The sequence below is a fragment of the Orycteropus afer genome, unplaced genomic scaffold (assembly GCF_000298275.1).
Source record: "Orycteropus afer afer isolate SDZICR_OR568_19922 unplaced genomic scaffold, OryAfe1.0 scaffold00006, whole genome shotgun sequence".
NCBI lineage: Eukaryota > Metazoa > Chordata > Mammalia > Tubulidentata > Orycteropodidae > Orycteropus > Orycteropus afer.
Window position 1 is genome coordinate 26,179,128 of NW_006921593.1, and position 18,316 is coordinate 26,197,443.

An 18,316-nucleotide genomic window follows, 5' to 3' on the forward strand; every position below is an offset into this window, starting at 1 on the left:
GAGGGAGGAGGGGCCCTCAGCTCCCCCTGTGCCTGGCAGGGTGAAGATGAGAGCCGGGAGCAGCTGGCAGCAGCCAGAGGTCTGGAAGGGGTGCATTCTGGGGCTGGGCCCGTGCCCTGCTCAGATAGGCCCCTCATCAGCACCCGTCTCCCACTACACACCCTGGGCCAGGGCCCTCTCTCTCTCGGAAACTGTCTCATTTCTCACTCCTGTGCTTGTGTGGCACCCGTGGGAGCCGGGTCCCTGTCACAGGCAGCTGGCATCATGCCGCACATTGCTCCCTACGTGCAGAGCTGAGGGGAGGGCTGGTGACGAAGTGTGAGGGGACCGGTGTGGGGACAGGCTGGCAGCCAGGTGGGATGGCATCAGGGCTCACAAGAGGTTCCTGAGCAGCAGAAGGGCGTGGGCTTCAGGACAGCGCCGCCCGATGGAGACAGGAAGGAAGGAGGGAAAAGGGGGTGTGTGTGGCAGTTTGTGGTTTGGTTTGACGGCAAAAAAGCTGAGAGAGCGTTTTACACTCTCAGTTGCGGCACTTCTGTTTCCTGTTACCTCAGGGACCCTGCGCCATTCCCGCCTCCAACCACCAGAGCTGCTGGGCCACCCTCCGCCCCACCCCTGGGCCTGCTGTCACTGTGTGTGCCCTCACACTCACACAGGGACTCACACTCACCCTCACCCTCATATAATGTACTCACACTTCTACCCCACACCCAGACTCATTCACCCTCACATACATGGACTCACACACACTCACCCTCACATGATACACTTACACTCCTGCCCCACAACCACTGAAATGCTCACTCACCCTCACATATTCAGCCATGGACTCACACACACACACACATGCACTCACCTTCACATAATACACTCCTAGTCCCACTTCACATCCACTCATAGATGCTCACTCACCCTCACAGCCTCACACATGGACACACACACATAATACACTCCCACCACTCACACCTCACACCCACTCACAGACACTCTCTCATATACACAGACTCAGTCACATCACAGGCGCACACACACACTCACTCACACGTACTTACTCTTCCATATACACAAACATAAGAGACTCACACACTCACAGATGTCACTCACAAACAGACTCAGTCACATTGTAGTCACACACACACACACATACTATCACATATACACATTCACATGACAGGCTTACCCACCCAGCCACACATACACACACTCCCATAATAAACTCACACACTCAAGATTCTCACTACTCACATACACACTTGACCCTAATTCACCTCAGTCACACACTCACATACACTCACACACTTATAAAAACACCTACTTACATATACACACATACTAGATTCACATGCTCACACAGACCCACTCACATACCCATTCACACACATGTACTCACACTAACAGAGACACCAACATGTGCTCACACTTGCATATATACATGCAACAGACCCACACAGACTCTCCTTCACACATACCCACATTCACAAACATGTGAATTCACACTCATGGGTCTTCCACTCTCATTTCAGTTTCTAGATCAGGAATCAGCAACCCCCAGCCCATGGGCCAGATGCAGCCAGAATTCACTTTTGTCAATGAAGTTTTATCAGAACACAGCCACTTGGACTCATTTCCCATGTTATCTGTGGCTGGTTTCACACAAGGCAGAGAGCAGCAGTTGTGTAAGGCCTGCAAAACCCCACATACTTACTATCTGGCTTTTTACAGGACAAGTGTGTCAACTCCTGTTCCAGACCCTTGAGACTCTAAGTGGGGCCCCAGGCCAGCAGCACAGACTAAAGGGCACGTGTCAGAAATGCAGAGAACTGGGCCCCCACAGAATGAACCCCTAGGCGATGGCGTGCACAGCGAAGTTGGAGAAGCCCCGAGGTAGCCCCGGGGAGGTGTCAGGCTGGGGGACCTGCGGGCCAACTTGCCCGAGGCTGAGGGGCTCTGGGCTGTGAGGCTCCTGGTGTTTAACCTGGTTTGCCCGAGACCAGCTGGCGGCCCTAGGTCAGGCCCACACAATGAAGGAACGGCGCCCCTGCTCACCCAGCGTGTTGGCGATACCCGTCTTGACGTTATCCGTGCAGATGTGGCTGATGCGGTTCTCATGCTCCGGCTTGGCCAGCACCACAATGCGGATGTTCCACAGGGTGTGGATGGCCATCTGGGGGGACAACGTTGTGACACTGGGATCCCGCAACCAGGGTGTGTGCGTGAACCCAGAGGGGGGGAGACAACGTTGTGACACTGGGGCCCCGCCGCCAGGGTATGTGCGTGAACCCAGAGGGCGCCCTAGACTGTCCTTCCTGGGCTGGGGCACCTGCCTGGCAGTCCCAAGCTTCTCTGGAGGATTGCTGACAATGCCCCACAGAGGAGAGACAAGCAGAGGGACCGAGGCCTGACAGCATCCAGGTGACATAAAGACTTCCTCCCACGAGCAGGGACAGGGGAGACAGCACTCCAGGGACCCCCAGCAGCCCCGTGGACCCCACCACTCTCGGAACACGGCCCCTGCGTGCATCTCTGTGGCCCTGGAGGTGGGGGGACGCTGAGGCCCAGACACGTCTGGCGGTGGGGAGCTGCCGGCCTGCTCTCACCGTTTTAAAGGTCATGCTGGTGATCTCCTGGAGGGAGTGCCTGAGGATCTCCAACCACTCCTTCTCCCCCAGGGGGTCCTCCTGGGTGCCAATCACGTAGATGTCGTGGGGGATGTAGTCCGCGGAGTCATCCCGCGTCTTTCCCTGCCCCTTGGAGAGAAACCAGGACGTGATCTTCTTGGGAGGGGGGGCGTTACCTTCAACAGCAAAACCCAACACCAAGTGAGTTAGAGGCCCAGACATTCAACAGCATCAGGAGTTACAAAGAGCGACGGGGCGGGGCTTGTGGGCTGCCTCCTGGCAGCCCGTGTGCACAGGGTAAACTGCTCCACAGGGTTTCAAGGCTGCGACCTTTGGGAAGCAGATTGTCTTCCCAGGCACCTGTGCGTGGGTTCGAGCTGCCAACCTAGACCATGAGATCGTTCAGGCAGCCGAACTAAGGACCAGAACCTCCCAGGATGCCGGGCGGGGTTGGGCTGAGATTATCTTTGAAGACAACTGAGACCCCTGGAGATTCCCTAGGGTCACAGAACTAGCTGAACCATATTCCAAACCCTGCCCTGGGCTCCAGGGCTAAGAGGGGGAAGAGACACAGTTCTGGCCCCCAAGGAATGGACGTTCCACTGGAGAGACAGCCAAGTGAGCAAAGTGTAGGACAAAGCCTCCAAATGACTGTCACAGTCGTCAGCTGTTGTTGAGTTGGCCCTTGCGTCGTGGCGACCCCACGTACAATGGAATGAAACAAGCGCCCGGCCCCGCACCAGCCCTGTGACTGGTCACAGATTGGATCCTTGTGGGGTTTAGGGTCACAGGGTCTCATGGGCTGGTTTCCAGAAGTAGATCCCAGGCCTTTCTTCTAGTCTGTCTCAGTCTGGGAGCTCCCCTGAAACATGTCAGCATCACAGCGACTTGCCAGCCTCCACTGACCGAAGGGGGCGGCTGCCCGTCAGGTGCAGGTGGGAATCAAACTGGGGTCCCCCTCATGGAAAGCGAGGATTCTGCCACAGAACCACAATGCTCCCAGCCCATGGTTGGGAGTCAACAAAGCTGAGAACTGAGCGACGTGCAGGCGTTAGCCTGGGAATGGAGTCCCTGGGTGTTGCGAGCTGTTAAGGCAGTTGGCTGCTAACTGAGAGACTGCAGGTCTGAGTCCACCCAGAGGCACCTCGGAAGAAAGGCCTGGTGATCCACTCCCAGAAAACCCGCCACTGAGACCCATGGAGCCCAGTCCTACCCTGAAATGCGTGGGGCGCCAGGGGTCAGAGCTGACTCTGCGGCGACTGGTAGCTTGGGAAACGGGAAGAGCACAGGAACCCCTCCATCTCATTTGGAAAAATGAGTGGGAACAGCAGACTAGAGGAATGGTGGCAGGTCTATTTCTCCCTGTCACACCCACGAAGGATGAGTAAACTCTTTTTCCTTAAGTGCCAGGAAGCCACGAACTGAAGTGACTGGACCACCGCCATGGCCTGCGCTCCTGCAGGACCCCAGCGACCTCTCTGCCCCAGCCAGCTCCTTCTGTGTGAAGGGTGCCCTGCGGTTGTGCAGTGGGACAACAGAAAGTGCCCCAACAGAAAGGACCATACGGCCTGTGCATGGACCTCCAAGGGGTGGGTGAAGTCAGGTGGCCAACAGAAGCACTGTGAAGGGCAGCAGGGCCCCGGGACACGGGCCAGGGCTCTACTTTAGTGCAGCTTGTGGTGCTTGTGATGCAGGGTGGGTGGGCGCGTGGGATCAGGGCCAGGAGATGCTGAGACGACAAGCAGTTTCCACCTGACCTGGAAGGCCCGGCTTGTTCTCCACGCAGGGGCTACCCAGGTCGGGACTTCGTTTCCAGATAGTCCCCTGCCTCTAGGGAAGGGTCAACGCCTACCCCTTCCCCCAGACAAGGTTGGCTAAGGTGACTCCCTGCCTTGTTGGGGAAGCTGGGTTGACTCTGCTTGGGACAAACGGAAGGCAAAAACTGGGACGACTGCCAGATAAAATCCAGGACACCCAGGGAAATTTGAACTTCAGAGAAACAACGGAGAGGTTTTTTAGTTACGTCTATCCTGTGCATTAAGGAGCTCTGGTGGCACAGTGGATAAGGCAGTTGGCTGCTAACCAGAAGGTCAGCAGTTCAAACCCACCAGTCACTAGCGGAAGGAAGATAAAGCGATATACTTCAGTAAAGATTTACAGCCTCGGAAACCCAGTGGGGGTCGCTATGAGTTGGAATCAACTCGATGGCAGTGAGTTTGGTTTGATCCTGTGCGGTATCTGCTTATCTGAGATTCAAGTTGAAGTGGACATCCAGTGTGCATGCGTGCGCACATGTATTTATTTCCAGTTGAAGACTTACACTGAACACTCCTGTGTTGTTTATATGAAATTCATATTCAACTTCACAGCCTGTATTTATTTATTTACAGGGGAATATTTATCCTTGAAAATCATTTGTTTATCTGAAACTCAAATTTGACTGTCTATATTTGTCAGTCTACTATCCTCTATTGTTAAATCTGGCAGCTCTACTCAGAGGTGGGTTTTTCCTAGAAGGGTATGTGTGACGGGCCTTGGCAAGTTGCCTAAGGCTGGCAAAGTGCCCAAGAAAGTTCACCTGGACATTTGGATCTCCACCTAGAACTTTCCCTGGTGACTGCATCAGTTAAGCATTGGGCTGCTAATCGAAAGGTTGCTGGTTCAAAACCACCAGCAGCTTCATGGGAGGATGATGTGGCAGTGTGCTTCGGTAAAGATGACAGCCCTGGAAACCCTAGAGGGCAGGTCTCCTCTGTTACATGGAGTCACTAGGGGTCGGAATCAACTCCCAGCAGTGGATTTGCTTTTGGATGGCTTGAGGGCTGTTCTTGGGGAGTGAACATCCCAGAGCTCATATGTCTTGCCCGTTGCCTCAGGCACTCTGGTGACATAGCGGATAAGGCATTTGGCTGCTACCTGGAAAGTCAGCAGTTCAAACCCACCAGCCACTCCACAGAAGGAAGATGGGCCAATCTCCTTCCATAAAGATTTACAGCCTTGGAAACCCAGTGGGGTTGCTATCAGTCAGATTTGACTTGATGGCAGTGCGTTTTTGTTTTTTTTTTTTTAATTTTGGCTGCCTCAGGTAAAGGGTTCAATTGTTTAGAGATGACTGAGGGCTCGGGAGGCACGTGTCACTTCCCCGCTGCTCCCAGGCAGACTCACCCATGTTCCAGGTGCCAATGAAGATGGTGATCATGTCTGGTTCTGGCTGCTCCGAGTGCTTGTTCTTCATTTGCTGGAGAAGCTGGCAGAAGCCTTCCCTCTTCTGGGGACAGAAGGACAGACAGACTCAGAAAGGCCTCCACCCCTTCCATTGCCCTTCCCTAAGGACTCGGCAGTGCCAAGAAAACTGAGAGGTGTGTCTGTCAGGACAGACTTCCCGGTGAACAATCGAGATACACACCTATGCTTTCCCTTTGAGCCACAAGTCCAGCAAGGCCAGCACGAGGGGTTTCAGCCCCAGCTCACCTGTCGGAGACCCTGCCTTTGGCTGTGGAGAGCCCCTCGGGGGCCTGTGGACTAAGGGTGTGCCCTTCGGCCCACACCACCTCCCACTGCAGGAGCTGGACCTAGCAGGGGTCCCTTGCTTCTGCAGAGGGAGGCAGAAGGCGGAAATGGAGGTCTGCGAACAGAGCCCGGTGAGGGGTCACATTCAAATCCACAAGTACCCTGGACGGCCTCACAGTGCATCCCAGAGAAACGAAACAACCAAACCCACTGTTGTCAAGTCAATTCTGCCTTATGGCAACCATGAGAGTCATATTTGACAGAGTAGAATGGCCTCATGGGCAATCCTACTTCCGTAGTGATACTGCCTCGGAAACCCAAGGCGGGGTCGCTATGAGTCGGGGCCGACTCGACGGCACATAACAACAACAACAGAATGGCCTCATAGGGTTTTCTCAGCTGTAATCAGATCTTGGCTATAACAGGGCTTTCTTGGCTACAAACAGCTTTGCAGGCCTTTCTTCTGCAGTGCTGCTGGAGGCATCCAAAGCACCTTTTAGGTTAGCAAACTGTCAAGTGTAAACTTTCTGTGCCCATCAGGGTGGGGCTGGGAGAGATGCAGGTGCCCGGTGGCAGCACAGAGCATGTACGCTCCAGAGGCACACGGAGTGATGCGTGCTCCATGCCCCGGCCCTGACGTCCTCCCTACCGAGGCTCAGCTCTCCAGTGTGTACATTGGGGTGTTGTGAGCACCCAGGGAGCTACCAGTGGCCCTGCGCGGCACGCAGTGAGGCTCACACACACACACATCAGTTGCTCCTGCCTCTGCTCTTCTTAGAAGCGTGCCGCCACCTACTTTAGAGTCAGCAAAGACATATTCCTTCCGCAAAGTCTTCTCCTTCTCGGTTTCCACCACAATCACCAACTTGTTCAGGAACTTCTGAGACTTGACGAGCTGCAGGACTTAAGAGAAACGGAAGTTGATCCATTCGCTCATTCAACTGTGTTCTGGGCCTGGACCATCAACTTCCCCAATTTTTTTTTTTTTTTTATTGTGAAGATTTACAGAGCAAATTCACTTTCCATACAGCAGTTCACATATACTTTGTCTCATGTCATTGACCACAGTTCACCACAATGCAACAGCTCCCCTCCCACTTCCTCCCCATAGTTACCTCTTCCCAGTGTCCATCCCTCCATACACTCCTGCCCCCTGAGCTGTCTCCCTGTGCATAAGCAGCCCTTCCTTCTCCTATGATTGTTCTCTCCAGGGCGTGTGTCTACTTGAGGTAAATGTTTAACTCACATGCCTGTACTTTGTTTGGCTGGAAACCACAGGTGTGGGTTCAATTCCAGACCTGAAGGGCAGCTAGAGGCCATAGTCTCAGTGGTTCCACCAGGCTCTATTGGACCAGCAAACCTGGTTCCAACCATCTTTTTTTTTTTCCCCTCCAAATGATTTCGAGTTTTGTTCCACATTGTTCTCCCTCTCTACAACTTCCCCAATTTTCCTGTGCCTGGGCTGAGCACCGAATTAGGGTCTGGGCTCCCACAGCCCTCTGCTCCTGGCAGCTCTTCCCAGGAGGGACTCAGTTTGGCAGACACCCCTGGGGAAGGGGCTGCTGGAACAGGCACCAGACAGTGACCTCCCTTCCAGCCTTGGATGCTTGGTGAACTCCTATTCACCCTTCAAAACCCAGATCAGAGTCATCTCTGTGGTGTGACCAATCAATCCTGCCTCATGCTAACTGGGCACTGGGCACATAGACCAACCCTGCCCACCTGCCAGCCTTCCCAGCCAGCTGCAGAGTCCTGGAGGGAGGGCTTATGACTTGGAGCAGCCACATAGATGCTTAACGAATTAAACGGACAAGAGTTCATCAGCCTATTCCCAGTGCTTCCCAGAGCCGTCAGGCCCTTCTGACCTTCTCTTCAGCCAGCTCAGGTCTCTGCTTCCTCCCATCAAAGCCAGGTCCACCCCTTTCAGCTGTGGCTCCTTCCCTTGGCAGACTCAAGCAAAACGGAGCTCTGTCTGGCCTCCCTCCTCCTCCTCCTCCTCCCTCCCCCTTCCTTCATCCCTCCCTCAGTCCCTCCTTATTTTTCTCTTCCCCCCTCCCTTCCTTCCTTCCTTCCTTGGGATTTGCTTTTAATTTATAATGCAAATTTAATGTAATTTTTTTACTTTTGATTTTTATCAGCAATTAAGTCAAACAGTTCTAGAGCAATCTAACCAAACCCAACCCACTGCCATCCCGTTGATTCCGACTCATAGCGACCCCCACTGGGTTTCTGAGGTTGTAAATCTTTACGGAAGTAGACTGCCCAGTCCTCCTTCAGCAGAGCGGCTGGTGGGTTTGAACCACCAACCTTCTGGTTAACAGTCAAATGCATGAGGCACTGCACCACCAGAGCAATCTCCAGGCTGGTTAATGCCTTCCCCACTTCTCTCAGGAGGGAGAGGAGCTAAGTAAACAGGAAGGACACAGAAAATAAAAAAGTCACCTAGTTCTACAAGGAGGGAAAACTGCTGACTAGTTAAATATGTGTAAATTTGGGTAAAAGGAATGGCAATATAACAAAAGTGTGACCCGCAGAATATCACTAAGGAAAAGGGGAAATAAAAAGAAAGCAGTTTACAAACGATGTGCCCCCCAATCCTTGTGATACTCCACGCCCTAGCAGAGTTGAGGGGCGTCTCACTCCCCATCTCGAAAGAACACGCTGATATCGCCACTTCTGGATGTTCCTCCTGGGAAGACCAGCTGCACACTGGCTCCTATAGTGCAAGGGGAGGGTTTAGCTCTTTTTCACTCAGGGTTTTCTGGGTTATGGGTTTGTGCACATGTTGACTTCCTCTTGACCCTCAGCTGATAGAAACCCCCTTGAGAACTAGCGCCCCACCTGGCTGGCTCCCCACGGTGTCCCCAGTGCCCAGCATACAAAAGGGACTCAGTGTGTGAACGTACTATGATGTCGGCACACACTCCTACACGTGGGATTCCAAAGCCTTGAATGCGTGTGGGCACTGGGACAGGGCAAGGAGTGCCAACAGCTACAACCCCACATGCTCCAGGCCTGTAACACTTTCTAATGATCATATAACCAGCATCAACCCTCACAACAACCCCACAATTTGCCCCTGCGAATCCCCAGTTTATGGATGAGATCATGGAGGCTCTGAGCAGTTACGTCAGTTACTCAAGCAAGGGTCACAGTATGGCCCAGTTAACCCAGGCCCTTCCCCTGAGCCACCTCCCTTCAAAGCCAGTTTATAGCCACCTGAACACACGGTCACGTGAGCTGTGTTTCTTCATTCTGTCTCCAATCCATTCATGTGTGTGCATTCACTCATCTGCAGCTACTATTCAAGGGGCCCTGGTGACACAACGCTTAAGCACTGGGCTGCCAAAAGAAAGGTTGACAGCCGGAACCCATCCAAGTTCAGGAGAAAGTCCCACAGACGAAAGGCCTGCGGATGTGCTTCTGTGAAGATCACAGCAAGATAACCCCACGGGGCCGTGCCACTCCGTCACTTCGGGTCGACTCAGTGCTAACCAACAACAATCTAACAGCAAGCCATTATTCTAGGCTCTGGGTATGCTGCAGTGAAAAACAAGACCTCAAGCCCACCTTTGCGGAATGAAGGTGTGTGTGCGGGGAGGCTGCGATATTAAGAGCAGCCTTATTTCAGTCAATTGGCAATTGCATAGCGCACACTGCTGAACACCAGGTCCTGGGCTAGGCTCTGCTACTCTGGGGTGTGTGAGATAAAGTCCCTGCCCTCCGGGGGGAGTGGGGACTCGTGACAGGGCTCCACTGTACCAGCATGGAGGACACAGGTCAACTGGGTGCAGTCCCAGAAGGTTGGGCTCTGGGCATCAAGCTTCCCTTCCAGGGCTCCCAAACCAGCCCTGAAACGGCCTGCTGAGTCACACTGGGTCCTCTCGGGGCCATGGATCTCCAGCTTGGCTCTTTCACCCAGTGCTAATCTGACGGTAAATTTCCACTGCCCACAACTCCACAAAGGTACAGATCTACACCTGAGTCTCTCCAGCCCCGGAACGTCTCCAGCCCTACTTTGCCCACAGCTGGGACCCTGTGCCCCTCTGCCCCTCTCTCATGGGCCACACTGGGCAGTGTGATTCCTGACACCCTGCTCTTGCACATGTGGATCTCTCAAACTAAGTGACCTCCCTTCCAGCCTTGGATGCTTGGTGAACTCCTATTCACCCTTCAAAGCCCAGATCAGAGCCATCTCTGTGGTGTGACCAATCAATCCTGCCTCATGCTAACTGGGCACTGGGCACATAGACCAACCCTGCCCACCTGCCAGCCTTCCCAGCCAGCTGCAGAGTCCTGGAGGGAGGGCTTATGACTTGGAGCAGCCACATAGATGCTTAACGAATTAAACGGACAAGAGTTCATCAGCCTATTCCCAGTGCTTCCCAGAGCCGTCAGGCCCTTCTGACCTTCTCCTCACCCAGCTCAGGTCTCTGCTTCCTCCCATCAAAGTCGGGTCCACCCCTTTCAGCTGTGGCTCCTTTCCTTGGCAGACTCAAGCGAAGCGGAGCTCTAAGTGGTTTGAACTATCACTAACTGCCCATTTCTCCACCCACTTGACTCCTTCCCATCAAAGCCAGGTCCACTCCTTTCAGCTGTGGCTCCTTTCCTTGGCAGACTCAAGCGAAGCGGAGCTCTAAGTGGTTTGAACTATCACTAACTGCCCATTTCTCCACCCACTTGACTCCTACAGAGGGGCTCTGCCCCACATTGTGTGCTTAACTCTGTCTCTCTATCTACTCTAGGGCCAGACTCCGCCTCACCTACTTTGGCCATGCTGTCAGAAGGGACCACCCTTAGAGAAGGGTACCATGCTTGGCAAAGTAGAGGGTCAACGAAAGATCCCCAACAAGATGGACTGATGCAGTGGCCGCAAGGATGGGCTCAGGCACAGCATGGACTGTGAGGCTGGTGCAGGGCTGAGCGGCGTTCGGCTGTCGCACATGGGCTTGCTAGGAGTTGGAGCTGACTTGACGGCACCTACAACAACTTTATCCCATTGCATTCTTTCTGATCCCACATTACTTCAGAAAGGAGCTCTGGTGGCGTAGCGCCTAAGGCATTTGACTGCTAACCAGAAGGCTGGAGGTTCAAACCCACCAGTCACTCCTCGGAAGGTAGGCTGGGCAATCTACTTCCGTAGTGATACCGCCTCAGAAACCCAAGGAGAGGTTGCTATGGGTCTGCTATGACTCGATGGCAGTAGGTGGGTGCTACTTAAGAAAAACTTCTGATCACATCCAGGGCTGCCAGATAAAATCTCAAGATGCAGTTAAATGTGAACATCAGAGAAATAACTTTTTATTTTTTTAGTATAGTTGTTGTTGTTGTTGTTGTTATGTGCCATCGAGTCGGCCCCGACTCATAGCGACCCCTCCTTGGGTTTCCGAGGCAGTATCATGACGGAAGTAGGATTGCCCAACCTTCCTTCCGAGGAGTGGCTGGTGGGTTTGAACCGCCAGCCTTCTGGTTAGCAGTCAAATGTTTTAGCCATTATGCTACCAGAGATGTCCCAAATACAGCCTGGGACATATTTATACTAAAAAACATACTCACTGTTGATCAGAAATCAAATTTAACTGGGCCCCCTATGTTCTAACTGCTAAATGTGGCCACAAGGCAGCCTCACCAGGTGGATCTGAAGACCCTGAAGCCTGAAGCACACTGTGGTAGCCCAGGGGACTCTGGGTGCAGGGGCTCCAAAACCGGTGGTAGATTATGGAACAGTGTGTGAAGAAGGGACTCAATCAAGGGGTAAGACCCACAGCATCGATCACCTTTCTCTGGCCTATGTGGCCTGATCAAGGAGCCCTAGGGCCACAGTGCTTAAGGCACTCGGCAGCTAACCTAAAGGTCAGTGGTTCAAACCCACCAGCTGCTCTATGGGAGAAAGATGTGGCATTCTGCTCCAACTCACAGCGACCCCTCCTTGGCTTTCTGAACCAGTACCACTATGGAAGTAGATCGCCCAATCTTCCATCCAAGGAGTGGCTGATGGCTTTGAGCACTATGCCACCAGAGCTCCCTCATAAAGATTAGCACCTTGGAAACCCTAAAGGGTAGTTCTACTGTCTTCTGGGGTGCTGTGAGTCGGACCTACTCAATGGCACCTAACAACAACAACAACAAAATGTAAAGTCTCAGCTGCCCAGGACACACTGATAATGACAGCTGAGCCTCAGAGTGCCGGGCACAACCATAAGTTACTATAGTTATGGACTCATCATGTATATTAACTCACTTTCACCCTTACAGCCTTCCACTCCCATTTTATGGATCAGGAAACTGAGGCCTCTTCCAGGAACACAAAGCTGCTGAGTGCCAGAGCTGGGGTGTGAACTCAGACAGTTTAGTTGGTGAGTCCATGTACTTCCACACCATGCTAAGTTCAAACAACCAGCTGCCGTTGAGTTAATTCTGACTCACGGCGACCTCACGTGTCTCAGACCAGCACTGTGCTCCGTAGGGTTTCCAATGGATGATTTTTTTTAAGTAGATTGCCAGGTCTTTCTTTGGCGGCACCTCTGGGAAGACTCTAACCTCCAGCCTTTGGCTTCGCAGCTGAGTGTGTTAACCGTTTACACCACCCAGGACTCCACGTTAAGTTAAAGCTATGCTACAAGTGTGGTCTGAATCAGTCAACAAGTCATCATTCAGTACCTCATCTGTGCAGGGGAGGACCTGTACCAGGCGATGCATGGCAACAGGACGGGTCCAACTGGATTCTAGTGACATACACACACACACACACACACACATGTGCGCGCACAACACACACACAGCTGCCACCAGGGCAGGGCGTGCCAAGTGTTAACAGAAATGGTGTGAACCCATTTCCCCAGGGTGCCAAGAAGCAGAAGGTCTCTCAAAAGAGAAGGCAACAGAGGGAGTCTTAGCGATGGGCAGGGGCTCCGCAGGCAGCGGCGATGGGGGTGGCATCCCAGGAGAGGGACCAGCCTCACACAGGGTGGAATGAGTGCCCGGCAGGGCTCCTGCTATGGGCTGAACTGTGCCTTCCCAGAGCGTGTGTTGGAATCCTGACCCCTACACCTGTGGATGCTCCAGGAATTTATGGAACACTCATTGAGACTTTTCAACAAATGGATGCAGTGCTGGAGGCACTCACTCGTCTATGCCAAGAAATGTGGAAGACAGCTACCTGGCCAAATGACTAGAAGTGATCCTTATCTGTGCCCATCCCAAAGAAAGGTGATCCAACAGAATGTGGAAATTATTCAGCAATATCATTAACATCACACACAAGTAAAATCTTGCTAATTCAAAAATGGTTGCACATCCGATCTGCATCCTATACAACTATGAGACCAGAAGAACTAGATGGTGCCCGGCTACCACTGTCATCCACTTGGAAGGGATGTAGGAGATCCTGGATAGAGAGGGAGAACAATGTGGAACAAAACTCAAAATCATTTGGAGGGGAAAAAAAAAAAAAAATAGATGGTTGGGACCAGGTTTGCTGGTCAAATAGAGCCTGGTGGAACCACTGAGACTATGGCCCCTAGCTGCCCTTCAGGTCTGGAATTGAACCCACACCTGTGGTTTCCAGCCAAACAAATTACAGGTGTGTGAGTTAAACATTTACCTCAAGTAGACACACGCCCTGGAGAGAATAATCATGGGAGAAGGAAGGGCTGCTTATGCACAGGGAGACAGCTCAGGGGGCAGGAGAGTATGAAGGGACGGACACTGGGAGGAGGTAACTATGGGGAGGAAGTGGGAAGGGAGCTGTTGCATTGTGGTAAACTGTGGTCAATGACATGAGACAAAGTATATGTGAACTGCTGTATGGAAAGTGAATTTGCTTTGTAAATCTTCACCCAAATCACAGTAAATAAAAAAATAAAAACAAATGAACAAACAAAAATGGTTGCAGCAGTATATCGATAGGGAACTTCCAGAAATTCAAGCTGGATTCAAAAGAGGACGTGGAATGAGGGATATGGTTGCTGATGTCAGATGGATCTTGGCTGAAAGCAGGGAATACCAGAAAGATATTTACCTGTGTTTTATTGACTACGCAAAGGCATTTGACTATGTGGATCGTAACAAATTGTGGATAACTTTGCAAAGAATGGGAATTCCAGAACACTTAACTGTGCTCACAAGGAACCTGTACATAGATGAGGAGGCTGTCATTCCTGACAGAACAAGGAAATACTACATGGTTTAAAATCAAGAAGGGAGTGTGTCAGGGTTGCATCCTTTCACTATACTTATTCAATCTGTATGCTGAACAAATAAGTCGAGAAGCTAAACTATATGAAGAAGTACACAGCATCAGGATTGGAGGAAGACTCATTAACACCCTGCAATATGCAGATGACACAACCTTGCTTGCTGAAAGTGAAGATGACTCGAAGCACTAACTGATGTATGGATAACACCTTGGCATAAAAAAGCAAAAATTCTCACCCCTGGATCAATAAACAACATCATGATAAATGGAGAAAAGACTGCAGTTGTCAGGGATTTCATTTTACTTGGATCCACAGTCAACACCCATGGAAGCAGCAGTCAGGAAAGCAGACATCGTACTGTACAGGGCAGACCTGCTGCAAAAGGCCTCTTTAAAGTGTTCAGCAAAGATGTCACTTTGAAGACTAAGGTGCACCTAACCCAAGCCATGGCATTTTAATCGTCTCATATGATGTGAAAGCTGGACAATGAGTAAAAAAGACAGAAGAGTTGATGCCTTTGAATTATGGTGCCGGTAAAAAACACTGAAAATATCATGCACTGCCAGAATAATGAACAAATGTGTCCTGGAAGAAGTGCAGGCAGAATGTTCCTTGGAAGTGAGAATGGCCAGACTTCGTCTCACCTACTTTGGTCATGTGGTCAGAAGGTACCAGTCCCTGGAGAAGGAGATCACGCTCAGTAAAGTGAAGTCAGTGAAAAAGGGGAAGGCCCTCAACAAGATGGACTGACACAGTGGCTGCAACAATGGACTCAGGTACAGCAGGAATCGTGAGGCTGGCCCAGGACTGGGCAGTGTTTCATTCTATTGCGCACAGGGCTGCTATGAGTTGGAGTCAACTCAATGGCACCTAACAGCAATACCTGTGCATGCAATCCCATGTGGGAACAGCATTTTCTTTGTCATATTTATGAGCCCATATCCCTGGGGTGTATCTGAAACCTAATCACTCCTGAGTTATAAAAACTGCAGATTCAACACGGAGACAAACACAAACAAACGGGGGAAGGATTGCCAAGGAACCCAGCACTCAGGGCCTACAAGCAGCTGAAAGAGACAGGGACCCCCCCCAGTGCTGGCCGAGAGCATGCCTTCCCCTAGGGCTGACACCCCGAGTTCAAACTTGCAGCCTTCTGGTCAGTGAGAAAGTCGACGTCTGTTCTGTAAAGCCACCCCAAGTGGGGTTTCTGCTACCGCTACATCTGCTGACTATGACACCCTGCTTCTGTTCTCAGCTGGGCCCCGGAAGGGCACCCGCAGAACAAGATCGCAACAGTGGAAGGGTCTTACTTTTCTTGTGGCTGTAGAACTTGTCCTCAGGGCCGTCCTTGGACTTCTTAATGATCAGTTTCCCAGACTCAACGTCAACCTTGAGCTGCACCTTCTGGGGAATCGTCAAGGACTCCGACTTCACCTGCAGTGAAGGGTACAGGAGGGGTACTGTTTGTGCTCCTGTCTGGGTCTTGGCCGTACCGACCAAGAGCCCCTTGTCTTCGCCGGGCACTGCTGGTCAGTCACGCCCCTGGGGACTGTGTGGGGACATCTGGGATTTTATCTCCAGCCACCCCCCGCCAAGCGCCGCTCGTCCACACATCCGTGTACAGTATCTCCAGGCATCGGTCAAGCAGGAGACGAGCCTGTCAACTCTGTGCACGGCTGCTGCTCTACCCACGGGAATGGGAGAGGAAACAGGACACCATCAGGGGATGGTTCGTTCACTGACTAATTTGACAATGCTGTTAATCTGATGTGTCTTCTGCTTCTGGAATGGATTTTAGCAAGAGAGTTAAGCTCTCAGGCCTCGTTACAACCAAGGATTGAACATTTATTTACAGTGATTAGAAAAAGAGAAATTACTTAGGTGAGCTCAGAAAACAGAAATACGTCTTAAGAGTGAATTATGACGGGGGCTGGAGAGGACTTGGGGGCAGGGAGGGGTTGCACTGTGTTTCTGAACAAGGAACCAGTGAATCTCTGAGGAACTTTAAGAAAAACAAGTTATTCTAATTCAGTTTTTCTCAAGGAAAGACAGGAGCTGTATTTTTTTCCTTCTAAGTTCCCCCTTGGGGACTATTCATAGCCATTTCAGGGGCCTGAATTTAATGTCTCTCACCACCCTCATTTTGAGAAGGATGAAGTTAATGGCCCCTTGACCAACACGAAGCTCTCTCCTTTAGAGTCTCCCCATGAGGGGGACCCAGAGATTCCGCTAGACCCCACCCACATCCTAACGTTTAATCATCTTCACAATGAAGTAGTTCTTCTGACCATTAGGCTTGGTCCTCCAGCTCCTTGCTTTACATCCTGGCCCAAACTCTTCTTCCACAGGGACCAGAAAGTCCCCCAGCTCCCAAGCGTGGGACACAAGCCTGGGCCCCACTTACCTCAAAGGTGACTGGAGGGATGAGGGAGCGCCGGTGGGGAGACTCAGGACCCTCGTGCAGCAGGGCCTTGACCTGTGACACAAACACACAAAGCCATTCAGGCTGGGAGGAGCAGGGAGAGCAGCGTTGGGACTTAGGGTCAAAAGGTCAAAGGGCACCCTGCACACATGGGGGTTCTCTGAGTCACCCACTGCCATCGAGTCCACTCTGACTCATAGCAACCGTTTAGGACAGCATAGAAATGGCCCATGGGGTCTCCAAGGCTGTCCATCTTTGCAGAAGCAAAGCCCAAACCAAAGCCACTGCCATCTAGTTGATTTGGACCCCCAGCGCCCCAGATGACAGAGTAGAACTGCCCTAGAGGGTTTCCCAGGCTGTCAATCATTATGGAAGCCCACTGCTTCATCTTTCTCCCGTGGAGTGGCTGGGGGGTTTGAACCACCAAACTTCTGATGAGCAGCTCAATGCTTTACCCACTATGCTACCAGAGCTCCCTTCTCAGAGTAAACAAGGGCCTAAAGAGAAGCTGCTGGAGTCCAGCAAATACCTTATCTTCGATAGAGGACAGCAGACTTGTCAGTTGGCTGAGCTTGGCCACCATGTTGACGGGATTGGCCTCACCTGGCACCTGGGAGAGAAGGAGAACACGTGAGGGCAGTACCTGTGGTGGCGGAGCCAGTGAGTGGTACCACACAGCACCGTTCGTGCCTCATCTCTTCCACCCTCCCAACATACGGTCCTCATTCCCCTCTGTGGACAAGGAAACCGAGGGTATCCACAGCCATCTCAATATTATCCTGGCCGAAACACCATCTTCCCTTCTTCTTCCCTTGAAATCCGCTTCCCGGTGCTCCTCACCTCGCGCCTCAGTTGCTCTGGGACCAGCCTTGATTATGTCTTCCCCTCTCCTCTCACTACCACACTGGTGTCCAGTTCTGCTTCCAGAACACGGCCCTCCCACTGCCTAAAACCCCAGCTGCTTCTCACTGAGGGAGGAAGTACTCTGGACTCCTTCCCCTGTCCTCTTCAGCTCTGTGATCCAGTCTCTCACCCCCGTGGACCACCACTCACCACTCATGCCTGACGTGGCCCTGAGCATGGATTTCACCCTGAAACGACACCTGGTCTCAGATCCACAGAAGTCTTCCCTGGCCACGCGAGCGAAAGGAGTCACCACGTCGTATAAATCATTGTGAGCGAAAGTCGTTGCTGTGAGTGGTCAGTGAGTCAACTCTAACTCATGGTGCCCCCACGTATGCAGGGCAGAACTCCTCCCTAGGGTGTTCAAGGCTGTGAGCTGCTGGCAGGAGACTGTCATGCCTGTCTTCCAGGGCGCCTCTGGTAGGTTAGAAATGCTAACCTTTCGGCTGGTAGTTCTGCGTATAACGGTTTGTGCCATCCAGGGACTCTAAGCTAAAGCAGTCTCCTTGGTATCTTTGTTCATCGCCTGGTTCCGCTGCTAGAACAGGAGCTCTGTGAAAACTAGACCTGTCTGTTGTGTTGGTGCTGCATCTGTGGTGCCTAAAACAGTGCCTGGCCAACGAAGGTTCTCAGTACATTAGTTCAAGAAACATATGAGGGGAGGC

The 18,316-nt window shown here is 52.0% G+C and overlaps 1 protein-coding gene across 1 annotated transcript in view; it reads right to left on the reverse strand.

The window, feature by feature from the left end:
- The window catches only part of INPP5D (inositol polyphosphate-5-phosphatase D), a 177,235-nt gene that overhangs the window by 44,639 nt on the left and 114,280 nt on the right, over positions 1-18,316 (reverse strand). The window contains exons 7-13 of the mRNA XM_007943766.1: positions 17,278-17,358; positions 16,731-16,802; positions 15,637-15,760; positions 6,925-7,031; positions 5,784-5,886; positions 2,598-2,794; positions 2,019-2,164 (exon numbers count right to left, since the gene is read on the reverse strand). Of these exons, the coding sequence (XP_007941957.1) occupies positions 2,019-2,164; positions 2,598-2,794; positions 5,784-5,886; positions 6,925-7,031; positions 15,637-15,760; positions 16,731-16,802; positions 17,278-17,358 (830 nt within the window). The remainder of the gene's footprint in view (positions 1-2,018; positions 2,165-2,597; positions 2,795-5,783; positions 5,887-6,924; positions 7,032-15,636; positions 15,761-16,730; positions 16,803-17,277; positions 17,359-18,316) is intronic.